At 52.8% G+C, this 12,796-nt stretch overlaps 4 protein-coding genes across 4 annotated transcripts; all 4 read left to right on the forward strand.

Annotated features, from left to right (window-relative positions):
- Positions 1-2,700: 2,700 nt before the first annotated feature.
- Positions 2,701-5,943, forward strand: J4E92_007998 (uncharacterized protein; the record flags this gene model as incomplete). Its single annotated transcript, XM_051499356.1, has 3 exons — positions 2,701-2,782; positions 2,864-5,663; positions 5,715-5,943. 3 exons carry the CDS (start codon positions 2,701-2,703, stop codon positions 5,941-5,943), a joined length of 3,111 nt encoding a protein of 1,036 aa, XP_051350605.1.
- Positions 5,944-7,560: 1,617 nt separating this feature from the next.
- On the forward strand, positions 7,561-8,001 carry J4E92_007999 (uncharacterized protein; the record flags this gene model as incomplete). The annotated part of the gene is made up of 1 exon (XM_051499357.1): positions 7,561-8,001. One exon carries the CDS (start codon positions 7,561-7,563, stop codon positions 7,999-8,001), a length of 441 nt encoding a protein of 146 aa, XP_051350606.1.
- A 727-nt stretch (positions 8,002-8,728) lies between these two features.
- ARB1 (ABC transporter ATP-binding protein arb1) lies at positions 8,729-10,691 on the forward strand (the record flags this gene model as incomplete). Its single annotated transcript, XM_051499358.1, has 3 exons — positions 8,729-9,322; positions 9,372-10,513; positions 10,565-10,691. The coding sequence occupies 3 exons, from the start codon at positions 8,729-8,731 to the stop codon at positions 10,689-10,691; spliced, it is 1,863 nt and encodes a 620-aa protein (XP_051350607.1).
- A 677-nt stretch (positions 10,692-11,368) lies between these two features.
- On the forward strand, positions 11,369-12,772 carry FYV10 (GID complex subunit containing RING finger motif; the record flags this gene model as incomplete). The annotated part of the gene is made up of 3 exons (XM_051499359.1): positions 11,369-11,419; positions 11,475-12,284; positions 12,335-12,772. 3 exons carry the CDS (start codon positions 11,369-11,371, stop codon positions 12,770-12,772), a joined length of 1,299 nt encoding a protein of 432 aa, XP_051350608.1.
- Between the last annotated feature and the right edge of the window lie 24 nt (positions 12,773-12,796).

Raw genomic sequence — 12,796 nt, forward strand, 5'->3', positions numbered from 1 at the left:
ACTTGCAGCCCGAGAGTCACTTGGTATCGATTTTTGGAGACCACCGTTGCCTCTGGTATACCAAATTGAGGCCTTCCACAGCACTATTATTAGTCAACCGCCTTCTGTGCGACGAGATCAGAGCCTACTTCGGCAACGGCTTCCCGGGGCAACCTATCACGCTTGTCGCCGTGGAGGGACATGGCACGTTTGCACTGCGCTTTCTAGAAGCTCTCACCTCGGGTCATCACTTGGATACGCTGTCCAAAGAGAACCATGGCGACGCCGGCATGCCTGTCGAACTCTCCAAGTTTACGCAGATGATACCGACCCGTCAACTGAGGATGCGTGTTCAGAGTATCGATCAAACGCGTTGCGAAAGTAAGACGTCCCCACTTACTGAATTCGACGATACAACGCTCCAGAAAGTCTATCGTCTCTGTGTGCTAAGAATGCGCAAAGAGACACACTTTCAGTTAAGAGTTCTGTTCCCAAACGGGAAAGTAAAAGGCGACAGGGATTTGCGCTACTTACTCACGGGAAGAGCCAATACTCACCCGGAAGACGTTCGTTCATTTGAGGTGACTGTGATCTTTACGGCTACACCGCCACCCGATGCTATTCCGTCACGGGCTGAGATAGGGATAATGTATGGAGAGAGTGCTATTGATGCGAAGAACATTAAGCTGCAATCGGAGGCCATGACAGAGCAGGAACTCGACGTTTGGCGAACCGGTCGTTTCTACAACTACGATGACTACCACGACAACCACGACAACCACGACTGCCACACCTACCACAACTACTACTGAGAGCTTTGGACATAGTCTTCGTGATGATATGGGTTATCTTGTCCCGTTTTGACCACGGCTGGACCTTGGCTTTATGACTTGGTGCAAGTCTGAGTAAGAGGAGGTATAGATGCATTCGCACGCGCTAGGTCTCCAGTCTGAAAACCGTGGAACCTGGGTACTTTGAATGCCTTTGTAGCGATCGCATAGAATGCTGAGTTGTGGATTTGTACTGTTAACCAACCTTTTGATACTGGTCACATCCAACGCTGGACCTATGAACAACTCTTCTCCGTTTCCACTATCTGAATATCTCATAATTACTGCAAACGGTCTCTGCGTGCAGTCATGAGAGCGGCTCCTATTCTTCACCGCCCAATTTACTTGCCATCCTAGTGATCAGATCCGAGCAACCTTATCAAGTTTCCGCTGTGCGTCCAGATCCTGCTCTGTTGCCACATGCCAATTCGCAAGACGGATCTGGGATCCGGTCCATTGAGCCTGTAACTGGGAAGTCAGGTATCTTCCTTGAATCATTATCGCAGCCCTGATTGTGTTGGTCGGGCTCTTCCGAGTTGGGATATCATGGTCCGCATGTAGGCGAGTTCTTTAGGTGTGGCCAGTTCCGTGGGCACACAATCGCCAGCCGGAGACAGCTCTATTTGTGAAAGAGAATCTTGCGTAGCGTGACTGTCGGGGACTAGGACAAAATTGCATCGTGTGTTTCCTTGCCTGGATACAGCCTTGTTCATGGGCTCTGCTCGATCGCTACCAGAACTCATAAGTGCAAGGTTGTTTGCCCCTATCAAGAACCGGTATTCTACGTGAGCATTGTGCCGTAGCTTCCTCACAGCGAATTCGAAGTAACTCCGAGTGAGTAACATCCCCCGTTTCCGCTCACGACCGAAGATATATCTTCTTGTACGAGAGTAGAAAAAGAATTGATGGAGCAATCTGATGGGGCTTTTTAAAACCGAGTCGGACACATCTGCGTGCTCGAATGCAGCTGCATTAATGCGCTCTTGTAATATATGTTGTTGATCAGAGTCGTAAGCCATGGATAGTGTGCGAGAAATATCTCCCACATGGTTGAATGATTTGATAACGTAGATTACAAGCGGTCCACCAAGACGCTGTTGGCGCGTCGCCACTCGTGCTTCGTCCCTGAGCTGGCGTGACGCTTGGGCGACTGCCGGATCTATTGTGACCACCTCATAGGCAACCCCCATTTCCGGGAAAGATAAAGGCTTGATGCGCCGATTGAGTAGGTGTTCATAGACCAGGAATCGGATGTCTTTGGGAAGATCCATGAAGCGAACGAACGTTGCGAGAGGTATAGCATCGGGGTCATGTTCTTTAGCGACACCAGACGGCTCGCGCGCGATCCGGGCATGCGTGGAGAGATCTTCTGAAGTGAACATGGCGTTGTTGATTAGTCGAATGCCTCTATTGAAAGTATAGCGGATCTTCTTGCTTTACGCGTCTTCGGACTTGCAGCGGGACATTCAGCGCTAGTCTGTAAACGGATGAGATGGCAGCCTGAAATCGATCACGTGCTACCGTCTCCAGCACGCGACGCGTCTTCCCCACCCACATCGCACCTGCATGACAAGCTTGCAGTGATTGTCGTACATTTCCGAGACAGCGTTGTACAGCAAACGCCGTTTGCGCACTTTTTTTCTACGAAGCCCTGCAATCCTTGCTTTTCTGCGACCTTGTCCCTGAATTTGCCACCTGAGGCGTGAACGCGCGACGGGCTATCGGCGCAAAAGGGCCAGGGGTATCTACCCTTCTACAATTAGTGCTTCTTGTCATCTCACCCCTCCGTCGAAGTTACAGTCGCTCATTCAATCCGTTCATCAGTGTTCGCTGCGCGTTCCTCGATCTCTGTCGCATTTTCACTTGCTTTTCCTTTCACCAATTCATCATAATGGCGCCCCGGCGATCAACCCGCAAGTCGACTGGTGTCGCGAATGACGTCGCCACCGCACCTTCCCCAGCGCCGACAACTGGTATGTACAGGCTGACTTTGGCCTTCACTTTGTCTTAACAAGTGAATGCTGTGCATCATTCTTGCGCTAATGCGATTACAGCCCTGGTAGACTCTTCCCTGGCTGATAGTCGCAACAAACAGACGCGCCCTCGTACCTCTCGATCTTTCATCCCCGACTCTTCCGATCACGAGAGCGAAACCATCGAGCCCGAGGTGCCTCAATCATCCGCCAGCGCCCGCCGCGTGTTGAAAGAAGTTAGAGTCCCCGCCATGAAGTCCAAGAAGGCGCCCGCCACTCGCGGACGGCTAGCAGGGCTCAACGCGCAACAAGCAGGACAAGAGAGTTCGACCGCCTCACCCTCCCTGGAGAACTCAGACTACGAAACACAAGGAACCAGCATCTCGACTACGCCAGCTGCGTCAGTCAGTCGTGGCAAGAAGCCCGCCCGTAGTCGGCTGAACAACGCTACGACGCCTTCGCAGAGCACCTCATCCAAACGATCTCGCACCGCCGTGTCAGACTCCGAATCTGACTCCGAAAACTGGACGCTCGACATGGACGCTGAGATCGCTGCACAAATGCAGTTGGAGGACGATGAGGATGCGCCACACAGCAAGCGCCAGAAGATCAAGGACGAGGACGATGAGGACATGCTATCCGAGGATGAGCCCATCGCGCCTTCGCGTCGCAAGAAGGCGCCCTCATACATGGGCAAGGGCAAGGGCAAAGCCAAGGTCGAGGAGGTCTTCAGCGATGACGACGCAGATTCAATGACAGCTGTTCTGTCGTCAGCACCATCTTACAAAGGCAAGGGCAAAGGCAAGGCCAAGGCTCAGTCTTCAGCAAAGCGTGGTCGTCCTGCACGCTCTAGTGCGAAGAAGGCAACGTTCAAGGAAGAGGACTTTCTCGATGACGAGGAGTCTGACGGCGGCGAGTTTCGTCCTGATGATGTGGATGACGCCGAGTCTTTGCTTAACGATGTCGAGACACCAATGGCTAGCGACAGCGATGAAGAGCCTTTGATGACGACAAGTGACCGTCTGAAGAAGATTGCTGCGGCGCGCCAACCGAAAGCATCTGGAGGCCGGAAGAAGAAGCTCACCCGCGGCGACAAAGACGAAGCGACTGATCGTCGGGCGAGGTATGCGCACATCGCGGACAAGTGGGAGCGGAAGCGGGCCATGAACCGTGAACGAGCCGAGCAACAGCATCCAAAGCTGAAGACTATGTGGAAGACTCTGGAGGACATCCCCGTTCTGGAGGTTCAGCAGGCAGAGCAACCAGAGTCTATTACCCGACGATTGAAGCCATTTCAACTTGAGGGTCTTAGCTGGATGATTCGGCAGGAGAAAACTCACTACAAGGGTGGGCTGCTCGGAGATGAGATGGGTATGGGCAAGACTATCCAGGCCGTCTCTCTGATCATGTCCGATTACCCTGCAAAGCAGCCGACGCTCGTATGTGTCCCGCCAGTTGCTCTGATGCAATGGTCCAACGAGATCCGCGAGTACACAAACAACAAGCTCAAGGTTCTGGTATACCACGGCACGAACGCCAAGTGCAAGAAGATGTCGATCAAGGAGCTCAAGTCCTACGACGTAATCATGGTTTCGTACAACTCTCTGGAATCGCTGCATCGCAAGGAAACCAAAGGATGGTCCCGCGGTGAGGATATCGTCAAGGAGGCATCACCACTCCACGCCATCCACTATCACCGCCTTATCCTGGACGAAGCGCATAGTATCAAGTCTCGCAACACCGGTGTAGCTAAGGCTTGCTTTGCGCTGACTGGTGACTACAAGTGGTGCTTGTCTGGCACGCCAGTCCAGAATCGCATCGGAGAGTTCTTCTCACTTCTTCGCTTCCTGGAAGTTCGTCCATTTGCGGACTACTTCTGCCGTTCATGCAAGTGCGAGAAGCTGCATTGGGCCACCGACGATGACCACATGTGTGTTGCCTGCAACCACGGTGCTTCTGAGCACATCTCAGTGTTCAACCAGGAGCTGCTCAACCCAATCACTGGCGATGACCATAAGCTCCGCGAGGAGGCCTTGACAAAGCTTCACTTGATCACTGCTCGCATCATGTTACGACGTATGAAGCGCGATCATACCAACTCCATGGAGTTGCCGATGAAGGACATCATCATCCACCAAGAGTTCTTCAGTGAGGTGGAGCGCGACTTCTCAACCTCGATCATGTCGAACTCCGCCCGCAAATTCGATACTTACGTTGCGCAGGGTGTCATGCTCAACAACTACGCCAACATCTTCGGTCTTATCATGCAAATGCGACAGGTCGCCAACCATCCCGATCTTTTGCTAAAGAAGAACGCGGCGGAAGGTGCTGGCAATGTCTACGTGTGCAATATCTGCGATGAGCCCGCCGAGGACGCAGTACGTTCTCACTGCCGTCACGAGTTCTGTCGCGCTTGCATCAAGGACTTCATGGAGACCTGCGAAGCCTCTGGCACGGACGCAGATTGCCCTCGCTGCCACATCGCCCTGTCTATCGACTTTGAACAGCCAGAGCTTGAGCAAGACGAGGACTCTGTCAAGAAGACGTCGATCATCAACCGCATTAAGATGGAGAACTGGACTTCTTCCACCAAAATTGAGATGTTGGTATACGACCTCTACAAGCTTCGGAGCAAGAAGCAGACACTCAAGTCCATCGTCTTCAGTCAGTTCACGTCGATGTTGCAGCTCATCGAGTGGCGTCTGCGTCGTGCCGGTTTCAACACTGTCATGTTAGATGGCAGCATGACTCCTGCACAGCGCCAGAAGAGCATCGATCACTTCATGACCAACCCGGATGTCGAGGTCTTCCTCGTCTCCCTCAAGGCTGGTGGCGTCGCTCTCAACCTTACTGAAGCATCCAGGGTATTCATCGTTGACCCGTAAGTATTAGTCTCCGCCATATCTTTCCACGGAACGCTAATGAAACGCAGTTGGTGGAACCCAGCAGCTGAGTGGCAGTCTGCCGACCGATGCCATCGTATCGGTCAACGTCGTCCTTGTGTGATCACTCGCCTCTGTATCGAGGACAGTGTAGAGTCGCGTATGGTCGCGTTGCAAGAAAAGAAGGCCGCTATGATTGCTGGTACCGTGAACAACGACAAGGTCGCCATGGACCGCCTCAGCCCTGAGGATTTGCAGTTCCTTTTCCGTGGTACCTAGTCGCAGAAGCAGTTTCACGTCTTCACAGGAGTATAGATGACAGGGGTTTCGGGTTGTCGCATTATCCATGAGGCGTTTGTCGGTCAGCGACGCATGGGATCGATCGATCTACGGTAGACACTTTTTTTGTTTTACTACAGGCGTTACAGACATGGAGCGCAGTTCAACGATCGGAACGATGCATAGCGCCTCGGTACCTTTCGATACCTTTTCAAGTAGAGTTATACCCGTTTACATCACAGTATAGTACGCTGTCTAGTGAATGCATTTTACTACATGTGCATTTCAGAGCTTCTGATTTACCGCCTTCTCCTAGTCGTGTGTGCTGTCCATATACTCAGGTGAGATCCATGTAGGCTGCCGTCTAGCGTAGTAATGGCAGGGATGCCACAGCTCGTCCAACTGCCACGGGGGCTTGCAGGTACGGTAAGGAGTACAATCTCATACACCGCAATAGCTTGCGCAGCTCGATGGATATGGCAGGTGTGCAAAATATTGCAACCCTTTACCTGTTATTGTCAAATTTGGGTAGAAGGCTGCGGGTAAGGTTTACTAAGTGTCATCCCATCGCTCCTGCGACCATTTAGCTACCTACAATAAACTTCCTTCACCCAAAATCATTTCAGTACCCTATTTCCAATACACAGAATCGCATCCGCGGAACCGAGGAGATGTTCACAAAGCCATGTTGCAGCGGTATTTGTGGTACGTAATTTTACGTAAAGCCCAACTTGCTGCGCGTGGACCTTTACCTCAGATCGTCGCGCATGTGCAAGGTCAACGTCAGAGTAAATAGGCATATTTGCGCATTCGAATGGTGCAGGAGCGGACAAAGTACCGTTGTTTGACAGCTGGATCCGGGAATAAATTGCGCGATGAGCGACTTTGGTTGCAAGTTCGTGCTTTTGACGGTCCGCTCCCGGGGCCATTGAACTTTAATCTCTTTGAGCTGTTGATCTGCTTTCTGTTTTACTTATCCATTCGCATGGGAAGGTTTTGTTTGTTTTGTGTTCACATTGGTCAGTATGAGTGTGTTCTCTGCAGCCAGGGAATGGGACCTTGATATCGATCGCTACCTCAATCGCATCATTCCTCCTTCACCGCTGCACAAGCTTCCGACGCCGGTATCGAGGTTCCTTGGGTATAGAAGAGAGACGCGTCAAGATGTTGGGAACATACTTGGAGCGTTCTGGTCGTTGTTGGGCGCGTTCTGCGGTCTGGCGGTCGTAGCGGCAGTCTTCAATAATACGGACAGCATACAATGGCATCAGCCGCCAGCGTTGATCGCTTCATTCGTATGTTACTTGTGGCTGGTGCGACCGTGGTCCGTTGTGCTGACTGGTGATACAGGGTGCCTCTGCGATTCTTGAGTACAACTCTATACGCTCGCCACTCGGTCAACCGCGCAATGCCCTCCTCGGCCATGGAATCTCTGCACTCATCGGCGTCGGCATATCGAAGTTGTTCCAATATCACTCGGAATACGATACGATACGATGGATCGCAGGCGCTATAGCATGCGGTTGCGCGTCTGCCGTTATGCTCTTAACCAATACTGTGCATCCACCGGGCGGCGCATCCGCGGTGCTTGCAGCAACAGACCCTGTCATCACAGCCATGGGCTGGTACTTCGTCGGCCTCGTTCTGTGGGGCACTACTCTTATGATTGCAGTTGGGCTGGTCATCAACAACATCCAGAGGCAGTTCCCAATATACTGGTGGACCCCTTTGGATCTGCAGAAAGTGAAGATTGGAGATGAAGAGGTCGTGCCAGATGCGACGGGCGGTTTAGAACGAAAGAAGAGTGCAGATGAGCAACACTATGACTGCGAGAGGCACAGGATTGAGATCAATGGCGCCAGGATCACGTTGCCAGACGATTTGAACTTGAATGCGGAAGAGACGAGAGTACTGGAAAAGTTACGAGGAAAATTACGAGAGAGGGTCGACAAGGAGACAAAGTCTGTAGATTCAGAAAAGGAAGAAGCGGATAGCGAAAGGAGCAGTGCTGAGTTCACTATGGTGCCGAGCAATAGCGGGAGCAGTCACGGTATATAGACGGCGCTTATCGCTGTTGAGGTTGGTGAAGATAAGAACTATGACGATCATCGCTCTCTCGTGGGGTATCCACAATGCTCAACAACCACACAGGTGATGCCTAATACTAACGATGCTCTTCATCGTTTCGTAACTTTGAACGAAAATGGGATCTGAGCAGCACATGTTCATCGCATACCTAAATATATATAGAACGATGCGCATGGCGTACTTTTCCGTTGAGGGGCACATGGCGGGACTTCTGGAGACATAGAAAACATATTCGTACAGAATACATACGAAGACACTTCTTGCTTCGCCCGGATCTGGACCTAGCTACCTGTCTGGTGACTTACTATCTTAACGAAAGATGCATGTAGCGGTGTCAGCCTCGAGCGTTGAGCGCCTTACTTGCCCTATGATGATGGTGGGGGAGCGCTCATTGGCCGTGCGCAGCCTTCGCCACAAGTAAGAAAATTGATTCACAGGGTCGCATTGTTTGACCAGGCCTGGCCGTTTCTTACTCTCAAATCCTCTTTTTCTACATCACTTCCAGCGCTTCATCACTCCACTCGTTTTCACATTCGAGTGTCGCGCTTTGAACAGGACGCGAAACTGAAACCTTTGGGTATCGACACCTATCGATAAGAGACTTAGCGGGGCACAGATTGACGTTGATCCCAACCCTACGAAATTTCCTCCTCCCTCCACCACCCCAGAGTCTTCACCCATAAACCACTAAGACACCATGGTCTCCGCCTCAAAAGCTGCCCGCCAGGCGAAGCGCGCCGCCGACGGCGATGCGAAGCCCAAGAAGACGGCCACCTCCAAGCTGTCTTCCAAGGCCAACTCCAAGAATGCCTCCAAGGCCAACTCTGAGAACGGCGACGAGGCCGAGGACCTCGAGCTGAACGAGGAGGTCAAGAAGCTGACCATGCAGGAGGACAAGCACGGTCTGTCCGACCGCGTCACCACCGGTGTGCTCGCCTCGCTCGAGCAGTCGCGCGATGTCAAGATCATCTCTGCATCGCTCGTGTTCCACGGAAAGGTCCTCTTCAACGACTCCACCCTCGAGATCAACTACGGCCGCCGATACGGTCTGTTGGGTGAGAACGGTTGCGGAAAGACGACCCTGCTCAAGGCCATCGACAAGCGCGAGTTCCCCTTCCCAGAGCACATCGACATCTACCTGCTGAACATGGGTGCCCCCAAGACTGAGCTGGGTGCCCTGGAGTGGGTTGTGCGCGAGGCTGAGAACGAGCTGGCCCGTCTCGAGAAGCTGGCTGAGGACATCCTTGAGAAGGACGGCCCCGAGAGCCCCCTCCTTGACGACATCTACGAGGTATGTACACGCCACATCAAAGTGCGGCACGCCACTAACACTATACCAGCGTCAAGAAGACATGGACCCGTCCACCTTCCATACCCGCGCATCCCTCATTCTTACCGGTCTCGGTTTCAACAAGGTTACCATCAACAAGAAGACAAAGGACATGTCCGGTGGATGGCGTATGCGTGTTGCGCTCGCCAAGGCGCTGTTCGTCAAGCCCGCCCTGCTGCTGCTCGACGACCCCACTGCCCATTTGGACTTGGAGGCCTGTGTGTGGCTCGAGGAGTACATGAAGAAGTGGGAGCGCACCCTGGTTCTCGTGTCCCACTCCATGGACTTCTTGAACGGTGTCTGCACAAACATGATCGACATGCGTCAGAAGAAGCTCCTCTACTACGGAGGTAACTACGACACATACCACAAGACACGTACCGAGCAGGAGGTCAACCAGACCAAGGCCTACGAGAAGCAGCAAGACGAGATCAAGCACATCAAGAAGTTCATTGCTTCCGCTGGTACTTACGCCAACTTGGTCAGGCAAGCCAAGTCTCGCCAGAAGATTCTGGACAAGATGGAGGCCGATGGTCTGATCGAGCCCGTTGCCGTTGACCGTGTCTTCACTTTCCGTTTCGCCGACGTCGAGAAGCTGCCCCCACCTGTGCTGTCGCTTGACGACGTTACCTTCTCTTACTCTGGAGATGCAAAAGACAACCTGTACGAGAACCTGGACTTTGGTGTCGACATGGACTCTCGAACAGCTCTTGTTGGACCCAACGGTGTTGGAAAGTCCACCCTTCTCAACATCTTCACCGGAAAGCTCAGCCCCACATCCGGTGTTGTGTCGCGCCACACTCACTTGAAGCTCGGTGTATACAGCCAGCACTCTGCTGAACAGCTTGATCTCACCAAGTCTGCCCTTGACTTCGTCCGTGATAAGTTCCACCACATCAGCCAAGACCTCCAATACTGGCGCCAACAGCTCGGTCGCTACGGTATGACTGGTGAGGCACAGACATCGAAGATGGCCACTCTTTCCGATGGTCAGAAGTCCCGTATCGTCTTCGCCCTGCTCGCTATTGAGGGACCCAACATGTTGTTGCTTGACGAGCCTACCAACGGTCTGGATATCCCTACTATTGACAGTTTGGCGGATGCCATCAACGCCTTCAGCGGTGGTGTCGTTGTTGTTTCCCACGACTTCCGGTATGTTCAATCTTACTCTCCTACTTTGATCAGCCTGCTAACAATGGATAGATTGCTTGACAAGATCGCGAAGGACATTATGGTGTGCGAGCACAAGACCGTCCGCAGGTGGGACGGAACCATTGGCGAGTACAAGGACCATCTCCGCAAGAAGATGGCGTCGACTGGTGCTCTCTAAGCGGATTTTGGGGATAGTTTCGCAAGTTGCATGCGTCCTTCGAGCTGTGGAACGCAGGTACAACAAAAGTAATGGCCTTAGAGCAGGTTTCAGGATACCTCTGCAGTAGGCCGGCAGCTCATCGCTTCCTGCGTCAGTGTCGTTCTGCATGGGTAGAGGCATCTGGATTATGCGTTATGATGCATTGGGTCTTAGAGGAGTTTTAGAGTTGCCTTACGATCAGAATGATATCACATAGAAGCATGTATTGTTGTTTCCATATTCTGGGTGCTGCTTGCGATGCTAAGGTCGTGCGCATAGTTGTGATGATGCATTTGTGCGTGTATGTACATGATACTTCCGGTGGACAGAGGACGTTTGACATGCGTGTAATCGAGAAGAAGGATGTGCAGACAGCTGTTTTGAGGCTACGTAGAACGGATATGTGGCTATCGGTAGGTACATGTTCGGCACGTGCCTATTGGTGAGCTATGAGCTGTGACGAGCGAGCACCCCCGCAAGCTTCCACCGCGATAGTGGAGCTTAAGCATCTACACCAAGCCTCCCATCTTTCCACTCTCATACCATTACTCTTCGAGACCTTCGCTCCCGCTGTATCTATCTGAAACCGCGACAACCCAGAACACAGCGACTCTTGCACGAAGCTTTTCCTTCCTTCCACTCGCTCTCTGCCCGCCATGGCGGAGCTCACAAGTACAAAGCTCAATGCGGAGTCGCATCTCCTCCTCGTAAAACGTTCCCAGCTACCCAGACATACCGTATTACCTACTAACACGATCGCAGGACCAACCACTCCTGCGTATGCCCTACGAGCTCTCGCGGCGCAACTTCAAAAACGCCCAGCGCGTCATCGAACACTCGTCCAGCGCACTCACCACCTCTCTAACCGCCGCCACCAAAGCCGCCTCCAAGAACGCCTCCCCAGAAGCCACACTCGACTCTATCGATACCATGATAAGCAAGATGCACAACCTCAAGCGCAAACTAGAAACCCTCCACGAAGAAGAAGCGCGCATCCACCGCTCCACAAAAGCGCGCCTACAACACATGCAAGACCTGTACGAAATGCAAAGCCTCGTCGACGTCAAATACGACGAATGGTCTCGCACGCGGTTAAGCCGGTTACTCGTGGATTACCTGCTAAGAGAGGGGTATGCAGAGAGCGCAGCGTGTCTGGCGAAGAGCAAAGGAATCACCGAGCTCGTGGATGTGGATGCATTCGTTGCGTGTCACAAGATTGAGACGAGTTTACGGGAAGGCATGAGTACAACGCTGGCGCTTGAGTGGTGCAAGGAACATGGCAAAGAACTCAAGAAGGGGGGTAGCCTGCTCGAATTCGAGCTCAGGCTGCAGCAGTATATTGAGTTGGTGAGACAGGGACACGAGGCCGGGTTGAGCGGTATGGATGGGTTGGAGACACAAGATGATGGTATGCATGGAGTCAGCATAGGGGGCGGAGGTGGAGAAACCAAGTTGATGGAGGCGAGGGCGCATGCTAAGAAGTATTTGAGTACGAGTGGGGATTTCGAATTGATGAGGAGGGCAGCGGGCATGTTGGCGTATAGGCCGTGGGATGAGGTGGAACCTTATGCTGTGAGTTTCCCCAGACTGCTGGTGGTTCCTATCTCTAATATTCCTTCTAGTCTTTCTACTCGGCATCACGGTGGTCGCATCTAGCCGATTGCTTCGTCGCGACTCATCACACCCTCTACGCCCTGCCCCCGCGGCCGCTCCTCCACGTCGCCTTGAGCGCCGGTCTCTCCGCGCTCAAGACACCCGCCTGTCATTCCGCCTACACACCCTCCTCCACAAACGCCGCTTCCTCTACCACAACCGTATGCCCAATCTGTAGTACCGAGCTCAACGAGCTGGCGCGCAACGTTCCCTACGCCCTACACACCAAGAGTATCGTTGAAGACAGTCCCGTAGTACTGCCCAACCAGCGCATTTACGGCTCCGAGAGACTGCGCGTCTTCAACGAGAAGGTTGGCACGGAAGAGGGGTTCGTGAGGGATCCGGCGGAAGGACTGAGCGGCAAGCAGTGGCCTGAGAGCGAGGTCCGGAAGGTTTATGTTATGTGATGTTTTGTCTCTCTTTCTTTCTTC

The sequence above is a fragment of the Alternaria infectoria genome, assembly GCF_024043175.1.
Source record: "Alternaria infectoria strain BMP 0036 chromosome Unknown scaffold_14, whole genome shotgun sequence".
NCBI classification, from domain to species: Eukaryota; Fungi; Ascomycota; class Dothideomycetes; order Pleosporales; family Pleosporaceae; genus Alternaria; species Alternaria infectoria.